General features: G+C 50.7%; 1 protein-coding gene across 3 annotated transcripts in view; it reads right to left on the bottom strand.

The window, feature by feature from the left end:
- The window catches only part of EPHB1 (EPH receptor B1), a 43,340-nt gene extending 27,491 nt beyond the window's left edge, over positions 1-15,849 (bottom strand). For all 3 annotated transcript variants that reach the window (XM_062499289.1, XM_062499287.1, XM_062499288.1), the window contains exons 1-2: positions 15,789-15,849; positions 11,241-11,922 (exon numbers count right to left, since the gene is read on the bottom strand). In XM_062499289.1, coding sequence (XP_062355273.1) covers positions 11,241-11,922; positions 15,789-15,845 — 739 coding nt within the window. In that variant the 5' untranslated portion in view covers positions 15,846-15,849. The remainder of the gene's footprint in view (positions 1-11,240; positions 11,923-15,788) is intronic.
- Between the last annotated feature and the right edge of the window lie 4,506 nt (positions 15,850-20,355).

Below are 20,355 nucleotides of genomic sequence, written 5' to 3'. Positions count from 1 at the left end.
AGGTTCACAGCAGAGTGAGCAGCAGACATGTGGCCATGGCAGTACCAGGCACAGGCTGCTCCTCACCATCCTCACTGCCCCAGCTCATTATTCTGAGTCAACAGATGAAAGGGAGATGAAGTTGTCATCAAGGATTTGATGCTATTTAACCTCCATATATTCTTCTTTAAAAACAGGTTTAGCAGCCGCAGCCTGGCACCCCTCTGCCAGGGTCACCACCCCTGCCTGCAGGAGATTCCAGTGCCCAGAGGGGCTCCAAGGGCCTGGAGTCACAGCACAAGGGAGGACTTTACATGGACAGAGGGCAAGGTTAGACTGGGAATTGGAAAGAAATTCTTGGGTGGTGAGGCCCTGGCACACGGAGCCCAAAGAAGCTGCAGCTGCCCTATCCCTGGAAGTGTTCAAGGCCAATGTCTCACCACCATCTGTCATCCACAGTGAGCCTCACAATGAGTTAGGAGAAAAAAAATGGGGGACTGAGATTCAGGCCAGGACTTATGTCCCAAAAACATAACCCCCAGAGATGCTCTACCCCCACTGCCGGCATCAGGCTCCATGGAGAAATATTTTCTTCCCCCATGAACTGCAGCAATGTGAAACTCCAGAGTCAACAGACACAGATAAGTACTGGTAAGTATTGGAAGAGCTGATACTTCCACGTGCCACCTAACCCAGCACATGGTGTTCACCCTCAATGCCTCCATGAGCTGTTGAGCCATCTCATCAACAGGGAATGATCAGGCACAAAAATTCCTGGAGGATCTCCAGAAGCTCTTCCCCCAGGTACAGAGTTGCTGGCAGGGGCTGTGGATATGAACCCCCTGAAAAAGATGCACCTTTCCTCTGCAACTAGAGATTTTGGGAGCCATCGATGTCAGTCCATAATTCCAGCCCCTCTTCTGACTGAGAAATTGGGGTTACATCACCACTGGGCTCCCCAAAGCACAGTCCCCTCCTGGCTGGGAAGGAATCATCTCCCATCCCTAACAGGAACTAATTAAGCACCTCCTCCAGCTCATGCCATGCAGTGTCCCCTTGACCTAGAGAACATCAAGTGCTCATTAATTACATCTGAAGTGGCTCCTTGTTAGTGCTGGCACCATGAAGGAAGAGTCACCCCAGGATGGGGCTGGGGAGAGTTTGAGCTGCGGGGCCAGGCTGGCACTGCTGGCACAGGCAGGGACTGGGGGCACACAGCTTCCCTGTGTCCCTGCCACAGCACTGCAGGACATCGTGCCTCGAGTCACACTGGGGTGCTGAGATATCCCAACACGGAGCAGGACACTGCCATGCTGGTGGAGGTGAGCCTTGGGGGGCTGTGGTTTGGCTGACTGCTGAAGGACTGTGGCGAGGAACAGATTTTTTTCTATGGGAGGATCTCCCAACCAAGGCACATTCCTCATCCACCCCAAGAGTGCCATGCACGGAATTAATTAGAAAAACAATTAAGAGAGCTTCCCAATGAATATTTATAGCAGAACAAGCCACAGTTACTATTCCTGGGAGGAAAGGTGCCTTTCTACCCAGCTGCAGAGAGGAGAGGGGACACATCGCACCAACAACAGTGACACCTTTGAAAAGCCCTTCTAGCCAAACCATTCCATGCTTCCATGATTCACCCCTGTACCACTGTGGGGAGGGCAGGCAACCTGCTCTAGAGCTCCTGGACAGGAAAGGAGCTCGTGCAAGCAGTGTGAACACTCCGGCACTGTCCATTTTGGTGCCACCACTGGGGACAGGACAGATGTCCAGAGCTGCAGGGTGGAAGAACACCCACTGACCCCACCTCTGGGCCCAGACAGCTTCTCCCTGCCTAAATTTACACCTGTGTCTATGCTGGTGATAGCAACAAGCAGGCACAAAGGAGTGGTCTCCTCCATTTTCAACATCTGCTACACATAAGTCAAAGCCATCCAATATTGCAGGGATTTACTGTACGTAGGCAGCTCCGGAAGCTTTTCTTAGCTGTAAAACATAATTTGCACCTTGGGCTCTCTAAGAATAAGTTGTCTACAATAATAACACATGATTAAGAGCTCAGGAGCAGATCTGATGTGGAGCAGGAGATCTGTGATAATCCCAGGTCTCTCCTGTCACCCTCCTCCACCACTGCCACCCTTGCTTGCCTGGTGTGCTGAAACAGATGTCCAAGGTAGAACCAGGAGATTTGGGTTTAGCCAGAGAATGACAGTCCCTGGAAACACCCAGATGGACAGAGAACCTTTCTGCCATGCCCAGAAACATTTCAAATTCCCTGTTTGACATCAGTGCAAAACCTGTAAACATCAAAGTAATCCCTGCTTGTGAGGAGGGTGACCAGGTCCCTCTGCACCATGGAGGGGACACACGCCACTGTGCACCAACCCCTACCAAAGGTACGTCCAAGGCCAGGGCAGATCCATTGAGCCTGGGTGCAATATGTACTATATTAAAGAACGAAATAAAAAGTAAAAGTGTAAGTCAATATCGTGCCTCTCCTCAAGGGCAATTTCTTCTCTGGGCTGCAGACCCAGCAAAGCTGCTTGAGCCAGGAGGGAAATTCAATTCATAATTCCCCGTGGATATAATTTTCCAGGATGCCCCTGCTTTTACAGACAAGTTTTAGGCAGCGAAGTCCAGAGAGCAGACCTGAGGCTGGAGCTCTCCACATGCAGCCTGGCACACAGCTCTGTGCCCCACACTCCACAACACTCCCCCAGACCAGCAAGGAGATGGCAGAGCTCTGCCTGCACCCACCAGAGCTCCAGGGAGGGAAGGGATGAGACAAGACAAGGACAGCATTATCCCAGGAATTGCTCCCTGCTCACAGGGGTGCTGCTGCTGGGAGCCCAGCCATGCTCAGGCAGGATGCAGCCACACTGAGAGCACCAAGGTGACCAGCTCCTACCCCAGCCCACAGCTCTCCTGCCTCAAATCCACTTCATACAATAAATTTGACACAAGCAGGTGAGTCATGCACTGAACACAAAAACTAAGTGATGCAGCTCCCTCCATGCCAATAATGAAATTTTCATGGCTATTGCTAGAGCCTAGGGTGGAAGAACAGCAATTTCCTCCTGGGGTGGGTGAAGAACTTAATTTGGAGTGCCCACAAGTCCGCTTTGATGCTCCCACAGAAGGCATGGAGGCTCCTTGGCCGTGAGTGCTGCACCGGCTGAAGACTGATGGGTTTTCCCATGGCTCCTCCAAAGGCCTGTTTGAGAGCTTTGATTGAATCACCCCGCTCCTCTCTCCACGCATCCTCTGCTCTCTGAGGCACCAGGCGTGACAAATGGCCACTTGTACCACACTCAGAGCTGACACCCACGGCACCGCTCCATTTGTCACCATCCGAGCGCGTGGCGGGCTCGGAGAGGGGAGCAAATTAAAACCTCAGTATCTGCACTGATTACTTCTCCCTCATCCTAGCGGGCTCCATCTTTCCTCAGCAGCGTCCCAGCTGGCACATCCAATCCATACAAATGTCCTTAGACAGCCAGGGGAAAGCAGGGCAGCTCGTTCCACCTGGGCCATGGATTTTTTCACCACTCTGGGTCTCTCACTTACTCAAACATCATCCGTGAAGGGCTGATTCCCCAAGCAGGGGTTGCAGGAGACCCACAAAGCCCAACTCCAGCCCAACTCAGTTTCCAAATGATGCCTTGCACAGGGGAGTGGTGATGAGTTATCACATGGCTTGAATAGGAAAATCCTTTTTTTTTATTATTATTATAGAACCACAGAATCACTCGGTTGGAAAAGCCCTCCAAGGTCACTGACTCCAAACATTAACCCAGCACAGCCAAGGCCACCACTAAATCATGTTCCCAAGTGCCACATCTACACAGCTTTCAAACATTTCCTGGGATTGTCATTCCATCACTTCCTTGGGCAGCCTGTTTCAGGGCTTGGCAGCCCTTTTGGTGAAGAAATTTTCCCTGATTCCCAAACTAAATCTCTTGAGGCCACTCCCTCTCCTCCTGTCCCTGTTCCCTGGGAGCAGAGCCTGAGCCCCCTGGCTGTCCCCTCCTGTCAGGGAGCTGTGCAGAGCCACAAGGTTCTCCCTGAGCCTCCTTTTCTCCAGGCTCAGTCCCTTTCCCAGCTCCCTTAGTCATTCCTGATGTGCCAGACCCTTCCCCAGCCAGGGTAAAAAACTCCCTTTTTTATGCTTTAAATTATTACAGCTATCCTACTGAGAGAGGCTCTGGTGCCTGGAGCATGCCATGGGCTGCAGCACAGACCCAAACATGGGTGAGATTCCCACCCCTTGGCAAGCAAACCACAGCAAGAACAGCCATTCCCAAAGGAGCACTCTCGTGACTGTAAAAAAAAAAAAAAAAAAAAAAAAAAGGAAAAAGTTATAGAAAGGCTTTAAAAGTCCCTGGCTGAGTCACTGGGTTTGCCAGGTGCTGGCTGTTTGCAAACAAGGGTGAAACAATGAAGGTGCCGGACACGGGCCGGATCTGGTGCTTCCTTGCAGCTCTCCCATTGTCCAGGAGAACAATTCCTGCTCCTGCCGGACAGCAAAGGCTCCAACGAGGCTGCCAGGTCTCCTGGGCTGGGTGAGTGGAGAAGGCTGGGAAAGATGGGTGGGTGGGTTTCACAGCCCACTGCAGCAGGGATGCTCATGAATACGCACACATGGAGCTCTGCACCCCAAAATTCCCCAAAAAAATTAATTTCCCCATGTTCTTCAGCTACCACAGAAAGTTTCCTGAACTAACAGAACAAGGGTTTGGAAGCAGTTTTATGCCTCCAGTTGCAAGCAGCCACAAGGAAAGACCCTTGAGTGAGTGGGAAAATCAAAGGAGTTTCTTCTTGTTTTAAGGTTGGAATCAATGTTATTAACACTCAGAAATTCTCACTACAAGAAAGAGAAATACATAAACAGCCCATGGAACAATTTAAGAGGGAAAAAAAGTGGTAAGTGGGAAAAATAAAACCATACATGGAAACTTGTGGGCCATTCCCTAATCCCTCTGAGGTCACTGCTGGGACAGTCGAGCTTGGGAATCCCAGCCCTGCAAAGCCCACTTGGCCCCCACTCATAACTTGCCTGGGATATTTTCTGTGTTTCCCCCTTTTTTCTCCTTCAGATGTGTCTGGATCACAGGGATGATTTGGGGACAGGGACAGGGAGGGGTGGCTGTGGTACTCAAGCCTCCTCCCTGACAGCAGCCAGGACTCATGGACCCTTCCCATCCCTGTGCTGGGAGAAGGAAAAGGGCCTGAATCCATCACAGGCACATTTGGGCTAATAATGTCTAATTAAGAGTTCCATTAAAACCCATCACTCTCATTAGGAAAAAAAGTTAACAAGGTTTTCCTGGACATTTTCCTTGCAAAATTATTACTGAGGTTAATGGATGCCTTCACTAAGGCACAATTTAGGAAAAAAATCACACTTTTTTTTCTTTTTCTCTCTCTCTCTTTTTTTTTTTTTTTTTTTTTTTTTTTTTTTTTTTTTTTTGTGTGATTCCACTGTTTCTCCTCCACAGTGTGGCCGTGGTAAAACTGGGCTGCCTGTTCCACCCAGTGGTGGAAGCCGGGAGATCGCTTCCAGCCAAAGGCAAAGCCCCTCCAACAAAGGGGAGCATCCCTCCCTCCTTCCCACTGGCACTGCCACCAGGATTCAGCAGGAGCTGGCAGAGCTGCCACTTCCCAGCATAGCCCGAGCAGGGAGAACGGCTAGGGCTGATGCAGGATGGGAGAAGGGCAGGAAATTTGATATTGTGCCAAAGGGGAAAAAAAAAAAAGAAAACCAAAAGGAAAGAAAAAAAATAAAGGAGAAAAAAGCCCATTTTGAGCAGTCAGAGGCTTGTGGCTCAGCTAAGCCTGAAATAAAACAGCCCCTAGACACCTTTGCTGCCGTTCAGGGTGGAAAGTGCCCAGCTGCTCTGATTTGGGTCTAAAAGCAGCTTTTGGGATGGTTACTGGGGTAGTGTGTCACAGGTGCCCAAGCCCTAGGGAGCAGAGGCACAGCAATGCATGGGGAGGAGGAGATCCACAGCCCCAGCATGCTGATATAAGATGCTGGGCAGAAGGAAATCCCAACTGGAATCCCAATTCCAACCCACAGGGAAACATCATCACTTAAAAAACCACTTAAATCATCATGAGCATCAGTCACAGACACTCCTTTCTACCCAGCTGCCAGGCAGAGACCCCAGTGTGCATCAGCTGTTTGCCCACAGGTTTGGAAACTAACTGGTTGACCTAAACCTGGTCCCCAGGAAAGAGCTTGAGGAAGTGCTGATGGTTTTTAAGCCCAAATATTTATTTTTTGTCCCCAGCCCTTGTTCTACCTGGCCCACTCTGGGATGCTGCTGTCCTCATCCTGTGCCCTGCTAAACCAAATCCAAGGGCAAGTGGAAGGAGAGAAGAGGAGGGCAAGCGCCTTCTTTTTACCTCTTTGTTTTTCCCCCACTTGTTTTAGAGGTCAAAATCTCAAAAAAAAAAAAAAATCACTTGTAAGCCAGGTAAGCTGGAATGAGATGCTGGAGTGGTGGGAGGAGAGAGGTCAGCACAGAGGCTGGAAAGAAGATGATTTCCAACCACAGAGAAGTGCATGTAGATTGGAGAAAAAATAAAAAAATAAGCTGTTCTTAAAAGCAAAAAAAAAAAGGCTTTTCTGCAGCCCCTCAGCCCCTGCCAATGCCCGGGGTGCTCACCCTACCCCAGGCATCCAGGCAGCTGTGCATGGAGCTGCAGCACACTGGGATGGGATAGATACAGCTAAAGGCACGGGGAGCAGGGTCCTGTGTCTCCATGACCTCCCTTGCTGCCATTCACCCATGGGACAAAGCTAACATCACCTTCATTACCCAAGAAAACCTCTCCTGGGTTCCCCAAAATGGTACAGAGGCACCAGGCTGGGCCATGGAGCAGGGAAAAGGCAGGCAAGGGCACAGCTAGGGACCAAAAATTCTCACTTCTCAACATGAGCAACAATTTCATTGGAAAAACCTGACAATTCCCTTGCTTTAAATGATAGCAAAATGCTCTACTACTAATTGCAAAATGTTTGCAATTATTTTAAAAATCACTTTATAAACCACATTGTTTCCAATCTTCTGTGATGGATAAGTAGAGGAAATCAATAATTATCACCAGGGCTGCTCAGCAGGGGAGGAGGATAACAGGGGAACCAGCATGGAGCTGCTCACTCCTTCAACATTCAAGGTCGGATGTGCCCCTCCTGCTGCTCCTTTCCCCAATCCATTCCTCCACAAAAGGCAGAAGGGAAGGACAAACACAGAAAGGAGACAGGGAAATCAAAGGGATGAAGCAGATCAGGATAAACCCACACAGAGCTTTGGCAAAGGCTGGGCAGAGCCCAGCACATCGGTCAGCAGGTGAGGAAGGATGGGGGGACCTGGCTGGAGATGGGACAGGAGAGAGGCTGCTGCATGGAAAGCCAGGGATGCCTGGAAGCAAGGCTGCTTGATGAGCAGTCTTTGCATTGCAGGCAATACAGCCCAGCTTTGCTCTTGTTTTGTGGGGTTTATTTTGATTCTTCCCCCTGCCAGGTCAGATTTCCAGCTGCTGTAGCAGACAGGCCAGCAGCAGCAGATTGGAGACTCCCGAACGTGCCAGCACAGGAATTTGCCAGGAGGGGAAAACTGAAAGTGAGACAAGGCCAGGAAACAGCAGGACTGCTCTCTCACCCCTTCTTCCTGGGTTTATAAATACAACATAGAAATTTAGCACAAAGCCAGTTCAGTTCCAGACTTTTTCCTTCTCTGTGCACCCAAGTTAGTGCCCAGCACTGGGAAGGTCAGAGAGAAAGCCAGCATGATTCCAGCAGACAGAAATACAGTGCTGAGTCCTCAAAGTCGAAAGGGATGAAAGCCAAGAGACACAGCTGCCAACATTCTAGTGAGGGGTTCCTTTGCCATCATCAGGTTTCAAACACCAGGAGAGAAAGGGTTTAATGATCTTCCTTGAGGAGGAAAAGCAAAATCCACCCAGCATGCTCATCCAAGGTTTCCCCCACCTCTCAGTGATCTCTGCTGCCACCTTCCCTCCCACCTCCTCCCCAGCACAATGATGCATTGCCCCTTGACCACACAAGGAAGCCATAAAACAGGGCTGAGGGACGGGGCAGAGCAAGACAAATGGATTTAATATCAGCCCGAAGAGAGCGTGGGTTCTCTGGCGCACCAAATGAATTATTCATTTGGGATTCAGGCAGAGCCTCCATCTCACCCTGACCCACCACCCCCACGGGCACAGGGTGTCCAAGGGGATGGGCTGGGCAGTCCGCTGGGCTTTGGCATAGAGCTAGAGCTGCACCAGGGAGTCTGTGCCAAACCAGCCTGGGATGGGAACAAACAACGGGGCTGATGCACAAAGACAACTCCCCTCTCCCCCACGCCCATCCTGCCACAGTGGTGGTAGCAGCCCCCCATCCCTCTGACCCCAAAACATGAGGATAATCTCCTCAGGGCTCTAAGCACCCCCAAGGAGGATAACGTTTTGCCCCTGCATCCCTCGAGCCATAGGTGCTGCTAAAAGCTGAGATTAATGAATCCCTGAGTGGCTCTAGCTCCACTGTCAGCACAAACCAGCTCGGCTCTAATAGCCCCATGATAGGCACAGACTCCTTCCCAGGGGAGCAAGGGATGAGACAGAGCTGGGGGAGCTAAACAATCCAAGCCTATCTTTTTCTCCACCACACAGGAATTAAGCCTATTTTCCCAGGCTTCAAATACTGAGGGATTTTTTTTTTCCCCTTGGTGACAATTCCCACAGGACTGTTAAGTGTCTCATCTCAGGCTGATGAAGGCTTGGAGCAGATGTCAGGAGTGCATGCTTCCCAGGGGCCAGGATGCAATCCCAGCAGCTTCCTGGCCAGGCAAACCAGGCAGAGGAATACAAGCCCTTCTGAGAAACAAAGTCAAATAGAAAACCAAGGAATTTATATTTCTAAACTTTGCAATGTGCCGCCTCCTGCCCACCAACCTTCACGAAGGGCAGCAGTGGGCTTAGCTCTTCCCTTGCCAGCTCCAAGGTCCATGGGGATACAAGAAGGAGCTTGATGGCCAATGAACTACCAGGGAGCCAGAGTCCAACCCAAGGCCAGATTTTTATTCAAACACAGGTAATTTTCCAAAATTCCTGATGTTAACCCTGGATCAAGCTTTTAGGAGGTGTTTTAGTGAACTTTGAGGGGTTGGGGGATATACTGGATTTGGGTTCCTCAGCAGCACTGAGCAGGACCTTCAGACACACAGGTCTCGTGCAATCCCAGCCTCTTCTCTGTCCTCCTGACATGGGAACTGGAAAATACTCAACAGGACTGGAAAAGGGCAGCCATAGGAGCTCTCTTCCACAGACAGAATCTTACCAGCACCCATGGAATCATCAAACAGCACATTCCTGTAATCACAGACGAGCCTGGTGCCATTTAACACCCACCTGCCCTGCACCCACAGTGTACTCTGGTGCCTTTTAGTATCATACACACTGCCAGTCAATCTATAAAGAATATTTCTCCTCCTTGGAGCTGCCAGGATCCCTAATCTTCGCCTCAAGGAGTCTGAATACAAAGCACACTCCCCATGAGCTCACCAGGAGCTCAGCAGTTTCTCCTTGGGGATCAGTGCTAAGGAGTGGGAGCACAGCTGGAGACAGGCACCAGGGCACAGAAAACCCAACAAATCCCCAATTTCCTGGGGTCTGCCTGGTGTAGCTTTGATGGCATGAACACTTCACAATCCTTGCGGAGTTTGCATGAGAAAAGGAAATAAGAAAAGCCATGGAGATGGGTCTAACCCCCACCCTCAGCAGGTTTGCTCCCATGCTTCTCGTCCTGCTGTTGTCAACCCTCTGCCCTTCCCCAAGCACTGAGAGGAGCATCAGAGTCCTCCCAGGGGTCAGGAGCACTCAAGACCCCACCTTCATCCAGCTGGCAGAAAGGTCAACACCACCAACACCCACGATTTTACGTTGTCACTCTTTTCCTCCATTTCTGTCAGTGACATTACTTCCCAATCTCAGTGTTTAGCTAAAATTAGTATTTGTTTTCCCATGATGAGAAATGTCATTTTGCAATATAACCATGTGTACTTTCTGTGTGTTGGTTCAATAGCAGAGGAAGGTCTCGCCAGAAACACTCAGCTTGCAGAGATCCCTCCCTCTGACTGAGGGATTCCTCACAGGAATCTCCTGGTGGGAACAAAACCATCCTAAGGCTCAACCACAGAACTCATAGGAATCCCCCAGCCATGCTGTTTGAGAAAGGATTCTGGGGGTTTCCTGGTTCTCGGAACCCTGGCACAGGAAGGAGTCACCACCCCCACCCTGGCCAGATAGGAATGAGGTTTTGCGTGGTGAAAACCGACACAAATTCTTAGGTTTAGAGCAAACAATCCAACAAGCTTCCCCACAGCCTGAATCCCAGCTTTGCTAGTTCCACATATCCAGAGTTACAGGTGGAGAAGGGACACCTTAAGGGGCTCCCCAAGGAGCACCACAGCAAAGCCTACTGGTACACACATTCCCCCACCTCCACCAAAAGAGATCTAAGTTGGACTTCTTCCCATCACAATCTGCCAAACCACCCCTTAAGCAGTTCTTCTTCCCAACCCTTCCTTGTCCTGGTGGTGTTGACCTTCTAGAAGCTATTTGGAAGTGATAAAACAGGGTGAGCAAAAAGTTCACTCCTCTCCTTTCAAGCAGTATGTCAAACCAATACCTTAATCTGGGAGAGGAGAAGGAAAGGGCAGCCAATCGACGAAAAAAAAAAAGCAACGCTCCAATGGTATTTGGGAAACATCCACCACAAGGGCAAAAGGAGATGAAAAGCAGTGAGCACTGTTTCCATATTTATAACCTCACACTACAGGACTCCAGCAGGCAGCAGCACGCTGGCAGCATGGCCAGGGAACCCAAAAACCAGCACAACAATTCAAATTAACTCCAAGAATCAGAGCAGCCCCACAGCAGCCAGGCATGACGGCAGCTGCCCGGCTCTGCCAGGGCAGTAATGAGGCAGATGAAAGAGCCCGTCTGGCGAGCACAGCACTTTGAAGGCACCACATCACAGAGGTGACCTCCATCAGGGTGGCAGCGGCACCAGCATCACCACCCACTCCCTCACCACACTGCTCACCAGGTCTGGTGACCAGAGCACATGGAGAAACCACAGGCTGACCACTGCTCCCAAATTCTTGCCTGCTCCCTGGAGCAAAACCACACAAAACAGTTTGTTCGGGGGCAAACATTCTGCCCTAAAACAAACACGAAGCCAGCCTCACCTTTGCAAGCCACATTGTTCTCGGGCTCGTAGCCAGCCTTGCAGGTGCAGCGGCCGATGGGCACCATCCACTCGCCATCGCCGTTGCAGTACAGCTTGATGGGCACGTCCACCTCCTCGGCGTTGGGGATGCAGGTGCCACGCGCCGTCACCAGAGAGGTGCTCTCCGCACCCGTCATCGTCTCTGGGAAGATGGCAAAGTTCTGCACCACGCTGGGGCACTTCTTGAAGAAGACCCTGACAGACAGCAGGGACATGCAAGCCCCGTAGTCCTGGAAAGCCAGGTAAAAGCCATTGCGGGTCAGGGGCCCGAAACTTCTCACTTCTGTGTTCACCTTCATCAACCGGCCCCCAAAATCCACCTGGGAGAAGCTCTCGTCAGCAGCGATGGTGTCCACTTTGAGGTAGGGTGCCTCCGTCCAGAAGGCGGACTTCTTGGTGGCAATGACAGAGTCTGTCTCGTAGTAGTAGAGGTTGAAGGTCTCCTTGCAGGAGCCAGGGACGTTGGGGAGGCTGCTGCAGTCCCGCACAGTGAAGCGCATCTCGGTGTAGATGCGGTGAGCCCCGCGCCGGTTGATGAAGGTGGTGAGGAGCCAGTTGTTCTGGTTGGGCTCGAAGACGTTGCATACCTGGTACGTACGGATGGTGTTGAGGTTCTCGTCGTAGCCACTGACTTCTTCCCACTGCAGAAAGGAGCAGGGAGAAGTGGTGAGAAGAAGGAAGAGGGATCGGTGATGGCTACTCACCCTTCACAAGGCGGGGCTGGGAGGACAATTCCAAAGCTCCAAAGGGGATAAGGAATGTGGTTATGGGCACACAACGTGATACACATGCAGGAACACCAACCAGGCCGGGACCAGAAGAAATCCCCACGCTCTTACCCCTCCATGCCTCTCCCCATTGCTCCCAATTGATGCTAAGATGTCTTTTCCACGTGGGCAACTGCCTTATCTGCTCTGAGAGGATATAAAAATGGGAAGAAAGATGGCTCAGGCATCTGGAGGCAGGAGGGAAGGCAGCACACGAGGCTACAGCTTCATTAAAGCCCGAGCCAACACGTGGGCTGGAAAGCAAGCCTGACCCCAAGCTCTCAGCACAACGGGATCATTTCCCCCGGCAAAGAAAACCAACTAAATAAAACATTACTGCTGTGGAGAGAGGGAATATAGATTCGCAATTCGATTTATAGAAGGGCATTAATATAATCCAGGCTACAATTTCAATTAAGGGATAGCGGCAAACTGTGAATAGTCTATGATGGCATTAGAGTCCTACAGACAGATTTACAACCTCATAATCCATTCATTTTAACTAATCCATGTTTACAGTCTCCTCATAACAGCATTATTCATATGGCAATCTTTAAGCAGCTCCCTCAGTATCAGGGATAATTTCCAGAAGCGATGCTGCAGCAGCGTTCACGCTTGTGTTTACACAGGGCACAACAGGTGATGCCACCCTGCCCTGTCACAGAGTCCTGACAAGCTGATGCACCACAACCAACCCTGAAACCTCACAGATCTTTTCCTCTCTTCCCTTTTCCACTGAACAAACACATCTTTCAACTCATCCCCAAGTTTCCCTCCTGTGAACCACAGCCCTGATGTAACAAAACACAGGTTTTTCCTTTTGTTTTCAAAGCAGGGTCCTCCTCACCCTGCCAACAAGTGCAGCAGCACATTCACTCCCAGACCCACCTACTCAGCTCTGCTACACTTAAGCCAAGATCAGAACTCAAGGTTGCACATTGTTGCTAAGCCATGGTTACCAAAACAGCAATAAAGCCTCTCTCATCCAGCCCAGTGTTCTTCCTTCTCTCCCATGCCAGGAAAGTGCTGCACAAGCACCCTCCCCCATCTCGAGGCATGGGGATCCAGTGCCCCTTCATGAGCAGACACCTTTGCAGAGCAGGAGCTGTACAGTCCTCCCCGACCAAGGGAGTTGCCATCATTTGCTGTTCCCACCTGGGCTTTGCATTACAGCCCTGCCTCCAATTAAGGCCAGGTAAGGAGCTCTCCTCCAGGTTTAAGACCAGCCCCATCTCCTCACTGCAGGAATCCTCCTCTCCATCCTCAAAAACCTCAGAGCCTCAAAACTCAGAGCCTAAACCTGCCAAGGAACTCTGCTGCACTTCAAGGTTTCATTTAGGAAGAACACAAAATGCCCTTGGAAAACCTTCAGTAGAGTCCAGGGCCAGATCCTGGCACTGCCTTATGCTTCCCTTGGGTTGAGCACTCCTGGTAGCAGGCACTGGGAGCAGCAGGTCCCCGTGGCTGAAAGGACACACAGTGCCAACAGCTGCTGCCACCAATGCTCTAACAGCAACAAATGCATCATTTTGATGAGATACTACTAAATAATTCACAGGGAGCTGGGGATTAAGTCAATGTTGTTCTATTGTCTACAGTCAGATTTAAAGCACGTCCGTCAGGAAGAGCAGAAGGAGAGCCCACATCCTGCCACTGGCCATCCTGGGAGACCACAGCCCCTGCAGCCTGGCTAGCATCAGGCCCCAGCATGAACATCAACAGCCCCTGCCCCAAGCCCAGGCCACGTCTGTGAGCTGGGGTAAAAAGCCCCTCTGGGAGCTCAGCATACACAGGGAGCTGCCACCACCAAAAGGGACCCAAAGCCTGCACAGAGCCCATACCAATGGCAACCCAGGGTCAGGATGTGGCTCATCAAATCCCTCCAGCCCCAACAGAGATGAGAGCAGCCTCAGAGAAGGAGCTGACAGCCAGCAGCCACCAGGAGCCTCTCATCCTGTCAGGAACAGTGTCACCAGCAGGACTAGGACAGTGACCATCCCCTGTGCTGGGCACTGCTGGGGAACCTCCCAATCCTGTGTCCAGTTCTGGGCCCCTCATGACAAGAAGGACATTGAGGGGCTGGAGCATGTCTGGAGGAAGAACAGAGCTGGGGAAAGGGCTGGAGCTCCAGGAGCAGCTGAGGGAGCTGGAAAGGGGCTCAGCCTGGAGAAAAGGAGGCTCAGGGGGAACTTTCTGGCTCTGCACAGCTCCCTGACAGGAGGGGACAGCTGGGGGAGGTTGGGATCTGCTCCAGGGAACAAGGGACGGGAAAAGGAAAAATGGCCTCAAGCTGTGCCAGGGGAGGTTTAGATTTGATACTGGGGAAAATTCCTTCCCAGAAAGGGGTGTCCAGCTCTGCACAGCTGCCCAGAGCAGTGGTGGAGTCTCCATTCCTGCAGGGATTTAAAAGCTGTCCATAGAGCTTTTGTGGCACTTGGGAACATGGATCAGTGGTGGCTTTGGCAGTGGTGGGTTAATGGTTGGATAGACTTGATGGTGTGAGAGGTTTTTTCCAACCTAAAGGATTCTGTGATTCTATGATTTTAGATAAAAGACTTGGCATTTTAAATACTTGGTGGAAGATTTAATACACACTCCTCTAAAGCAGAAGCCTCCCCAGGAACTCTGAGAGGAGTGAGAATTAGATGGCTGCAGGGAGGCACAGAGGGATGCACACAGTGGGATGCAGGGGTGGGGCAGGGGAGGGCTTTCACTGTGCTGCTCTGCAGAGGGTGAGACCACCATGCCTTACAACACAAGCCCCCTGCCTGCTTCACACAGGCTTTCAGTGACAACAGCAGCAGGCAGCTATTTATATCCTGTCTCCATCACCTGCACATGCCCCTCCTGCACTTTTCCAGCAATTTATCTGGGCTCAGAATTTTTCCAAAGCAATTCAGTAGCAAAATATCCAAATTCAAGGGGCTCTGACATGTCTGGAGTGGATTTCACGCCTGCTGCAGGTGTAGCCCGGCTTTGGTGATGGTTTACAAATTAATTTCTTTTGAAGACTTGGCCAAGCCAGTGACACCCAATCAAAGATGCAGCCTGGCACCCTTTCCCTTTTGGTGCCACATCCTGGAGTCCCCAGGGACGGGCCCTGCTGCTGCTCCCAGCCTGCCTGTCCCACCATGGTGCCCATCCATCAGCTCACATCCCCTCCCACCTGCAGCTCCATCTCTCACTTTTTCTGCAAGGAGAATATGAGTCAGGTTATTTTATGCTTCCATTCCTCAAAGACTCATATTATATAAAAAAGATGTTTTAAGTGCCTCAGGGTGTTTGGTTCCTCATTACTTCATAAAAGTGACATTAATAGCCAAGGAAGAGCACTGCCGAGTGCAATTATGGATGATGTTCCAGGTATGAAAGCTGTTTGGAGCCTGCTAATGTTTCCTAATTACAAGCCTTTTGGCACAGGGAGAAGGAAGGCACGAGCAGGGTGATGGAGAGCAGTGATGGGGCTGAACCCTTCACGAGGAAGGAAGACAGGAAGGGGAAGAGAGAGCATGGAGATGGAGACAAGCTCCATCTTCACCAAGGCCCCAGTACTGGCTTGGGGAAGGATGCTCAGCCTGGCTCAGCCATGCCCTGGCACTACACACCAGCCCTATGGGGCACTGCTGTTGCCACTGAGACTCCTCTGGCTTCTCACCAGTATTTTACCCCCATAAATAGTGGGGTTAAAAGCATGGACCTCCCTAGATGCCGTAAGGGTCAGCTGGACTCGTGGAACTTACCCCTGAAGGTGGGTTGGCGGTCCAGCCCAGCTCGGCCGTTGCCGTCCGCGTATCCATCAAAGTTTCTGAGGAAACAGAAGAAAAGGTAAGTAAATTAGTTATTCCCTAAGTTTTCCATTACTTTATGAGCACAGAGACATGGGTAAACATTCAGTTGCTTTCCCAGAGCATGCACCTGATCCTTGGAGAGCTCAGGAATCAACAGCAACTACCCTAATGGACTCAAGGCAATTTTGCTCTGGAGCAAACAGTGCAGGACAAGACTCTTTGCAAGGAGTCACGGCCTGAACCCAGCTCACACTGACCCTCCCCTGCCCAGGAAAGAAAATACTATCACCAACACAAAGAAACAAAATCAAAAGATACTGTATTTCACAGAGTCACATCTTTCCCTTGTTTTAGATATAAAAAGATTAACCAAAACAACAAAACACAACGAGAATAACAGTGAGAGCAACACCATAAAGAAACAGATGGGGAAAACCCCCCAGGTTTTATTTATTTGTTTGCAGCAAGCAGACATACAGATTAATTGCCTCAATTCCTGCATCCCGACCAAACAGGAGGAGGAGATGTGCCGTGGGCAACTGGCAGAGCTGAGCATCCCCATTCCCTCCCCTTTCCTGCATGGTCCCAGGTACTCACAGCAGTGCCAGGAAAAGGGGTGCAACCAGAGAAATAAAGGTCAGGAAATAAAAATCAGCCCAGGAATCTGTGCTGCTGCCAGGCTGCTGCCTTTAGTCTCTCCACGGCTGCTCCAGCAATCACAAGCGGGAAACAAGACTCCGATTAATCTTCCAACCCCTCCCTTTACCGGCCGCTCCAGGATGCGAAGCTGGAGAAGCCTGACCAGGAACTCCCCACCCCAACACGAGTGATAAACGCTCCCAAAACCCCTCCCAGGGCTGAGTGTGGCCCCAGTGCAGGGAGAGCAAGGCAGTCTCCAGGCATGGAGTGAAAAGAGTCTGGGAGCTGGCAAAGCTTCTGCACCCTAATCAGGCTCCAGGATGCTGCTGTGGCACTGCCAGGGGTGTCCAAAGCCCAGAGACCCCTGCTTTGCACGGTGCCAGGCTATTCCTGCTCACAGTGCCCTCACAGAAGAGATGTTTCACTCCTGCTCCACGTGGGAAACAGAAAAGCGTGGTGACCTTCACGCTGTCACACATCACTTTATAGTTTTGGTCATTTTCCATTTGGCAGAAGGCAGCTAAAAATGAAATATCCCAGCTGCAATTCCTCTCCAGCCTTGAATCACGGAATGCAGGAATGATTTGGGTTGGAAAGAACCTTAAAGCTCATCCAGTTCCACTCCCTGCCATGGGCAGGGACACCTTCCACTAGCCTAGGTAAGCCCTGTCCAACCTGGCCTTGGACACTTCCAGGGATCCAGGGGCAGCCACAGCTTCTCTGGGAAGCTGTGCCAGGGCCCCATCACCCTCACAGGGGATCTAACCCTGCCCTCTGGCAGTGGGAAGCCCTTCTCCCTTGTCCTGTCACTCCAGGCCCTTGCCAAAATGGGGCCAGGGGCTTGTGCTCCAGACTTCCAGAACATTTCTGCTCACCACCCTTCACCTTCCCACCACCTCCATGCCTTCCTTCCCTTCCAAACAGCCCAGGCCCTAATCGAACAGCCATTAATCCTTGCAACAACTCTTCATATGAGCAGGAAGATGAGTACAGGCATAAATGGATGTGGAAGCACCAGGCCATGCAAACATCTCCCAGTGCCCCTTACCAGTGGGCTGCATGGTAAGGGATGCTCTGAGAGCCCCTAAAACACTTGGTGTTCTCCCCCAAAGCAAACAGGGTGTCCTTGTTCCACACAGGGGAAACTGAGGCAGCAGATTACAGGGGAACACGAGGATCATGGCCAGGCTGGCACCCAAGCTGGCTCATCCACCCTCTGTGATAAATAAGGACAGGCTCCATTACAGGAAGGGCACTTCTTCCAAAGGTTTATTCAGAAAGGCTTTTCACTCCATCATCTCCCTTCCTGTTCCACACACTTACAGCCTCCTTCCCCGGGCGTTGACAGAGGAATGTACTTTTGATAAAGCACAGCCGCCCTGTGTGGGACGGCAGCACGCGAGAACCAGCTCTGCTCCCAGATGACACACACCAGCACCCCTCCCAAAGTCTCAGCCCTTCCCTCTTCTTGAGTTCCTCCCCAAAGCTCCACATGCTGGAAGGAAAGCAGGAAGGCGCAGCAGAAATGCTGAAGACGACCTCAAGATAACTCAGTAAATAGAGAAATTAATTAACAATAAATGAATAAATGGAAAGGAACCGCAGAGAAGCTTTCACTTTGGATGTTGCTGGAGTCCCTAGGTGATTCCGTGGCCTGTGGCCAGGGAGGTCACATTTAAGAAGTTTCCACCACAGATGCAGAGCTTGTGATGCAAAATGTGGAATACGTAAAATTTTCTTAAGAAAGGATGCTTATTAGTGTTTGATCTTTGTAACTTTCAAGTCTAATCAACAAGAAAGGAGATTTCACCCATGAAACAGCAGCTCACAAGCTCCAAGTGATGTCCAGGTGTTGGAAAGAGAAATTCCTTTTAGGGTAGAATTGCCTTGTTGATGTCTAGGGCTCCACATGTTTCAGTGATCTCAGTCCTGGGGGGGAAGGTTGACAGCTCTTGGGAAGAAGGATGTGTATGATGTGCCACTGAGAGCGGGCACACAGGATGCAGAACTTAGAGGCCACAAGGACATTTGGCAGAACCCCCAAATAAGGAAGAAACTAATAAATAATTTTATCAATTGTCCTGAAATCAGCTCTGATGGGTAAAAGGTAATTCTGCAGGGGCAGATCATGACCAACAACTCATGGACCACTGACCCAAGAAACCACTGACCCAAACGCAGAGAAAGACTGGACTAATTAGCATGAGAAACAAGACAGTCATTAACCAACAGAAAATAGGATATTAATTAATAAGGGAATATTGCAGCAAAAAAAATGCTGATTCTTTTGATTGCTAAAATGTATACGTATGAAAAAGCTTTGATAGTTGGGGTGCTTGAGCACCAGCAAGCACCCAGGCTTGAGCAACTCTGAAACAAATAATCCCTGTCTCTCTCAAGTGTGTAATTACTGGCTTGCCGCATACCGGATCCCATTTTTGTGAGCAACACTTGCACTAGCATGGCTCCATGTTCCCAAAGCAATTTGCAAAGCAAAGGAAATAGAGGCTGATAGCCTAACCCCTATATACCATCTCCTGCACAGATCCTGTCCTATCTCCCAAGGACACTGCACAGACAAGAAATCCATAAACTGGCAAAATGGTTAATTTGGGAGGGTTTTTTTTAAACACAATAAGATGGTTAAATCCCCTCTTTGAGTTCAAATTCCTGCTGAGTTCACCCAGCCCTGTGACTGCAGAGGCACTGGCATCAGAAGGACATGGCTCAGCAGCTTCCTATTGACCTCTCCTATTTCCTCTTGGAGGAAACCTTGGCTTTTACTTCATTTTCTGTGAGGAAAAAGTGACACTGTGACCTTGGTGGGGTATTTATGGCCAGGCTGCTCAAAGCTATGGCTGCTGAGCACCCTACTTCAACAGGAGAGGGTTTATAGATCCCAAATCCTTGCAGAGAAATGGGGAACAAAGATCTCAGCACCCGGATCTGCAAAATATCCCTACAGGCCGGGGGACACAGGATCAACCCTCCACCTATCCATCACTCGGGACTGGGCAAGGAACCAAGGCAGGGAATGCTGCTAACGAGGGGATTAGTGCAGATCAGTGCCTGAGCAGCCCTAATGAGTAGAGAAGCCACATGGACACCTTGCACCTCCCCTCCCACCTGCCTCACCATTCTGCGAGGACCAGTCCTCATTAATTGGCACAGGGTATTAATTAAACCCCCAGGGGAACATCCTTTCCCTGTGCCTCTGACATCCAGCACAGCACCACTGGCCACGTCGAGCGAACCGTGTCACCTGCCACCTGCATCGAGCAGTCCCACCATGCCAGGCTCTGTGGCCAAGACACTGCCACCTCCTCCCCTGCTCCAGGCACGCTCCTCCAGCATTTCCCTGCACACTTGCCCACCTGCACGTGGGTACAGTGGGTACCTGGGGATGCTCTATCACCAGGAGGGAGCTCAACACGTCTGCTGGGAGAAGTCTCCAGGATCAGAGGCTCCGCTGGCCAGGCTGTGACAGCCCAAACTCTCATTAGGGAGAGAGGAGCTCTTCTACCAAGAGCTGAGCTCTCTTGGAGTGAAGAATCTTCAGCTGTATACAGTAGATTTTCTTTAATGGACACATTACTTTAAACTAAGCCTTCACCATCTGTTCCAGTCCCTAATTATCAATACAAAAACAAACGTCTACTCACAATTACACTCGTAACAAGTAAAGATGCCAGCAATTAGAATGCACCAGCTTCCCTGTGCCGAGCAGCGCATCCATCTGGGATGGCACTCGTGTGATCCAGGCAGGGAGGACTCGCTGCTGTCCCAGGCTCCCCACACCTTCCTGGGCAAACTTGGGCAAAGATGATGCCTGCGGCAGGATAAGCTGCGCCTCAGAGGAGTGAAGGATGGGCTGGCACCC

This window comes from Cinclus cinclus, chromosome 10, assembly GCF_963662255.1.
Source record: "Cinclus cinclus chromosome 10, bCinCin1.1, whole genome shotgun sequence".
Taxonomy (NCBI): domain Eukaryota; kingdom Metazoa; phylum Chordata; class Aves; order Passeriformes; family Cinclidae; genus Cinclus; species Cinclus cinclus.
This window is presented reverse-complemented; position numbering and strand designations above follow the sequence as displayed.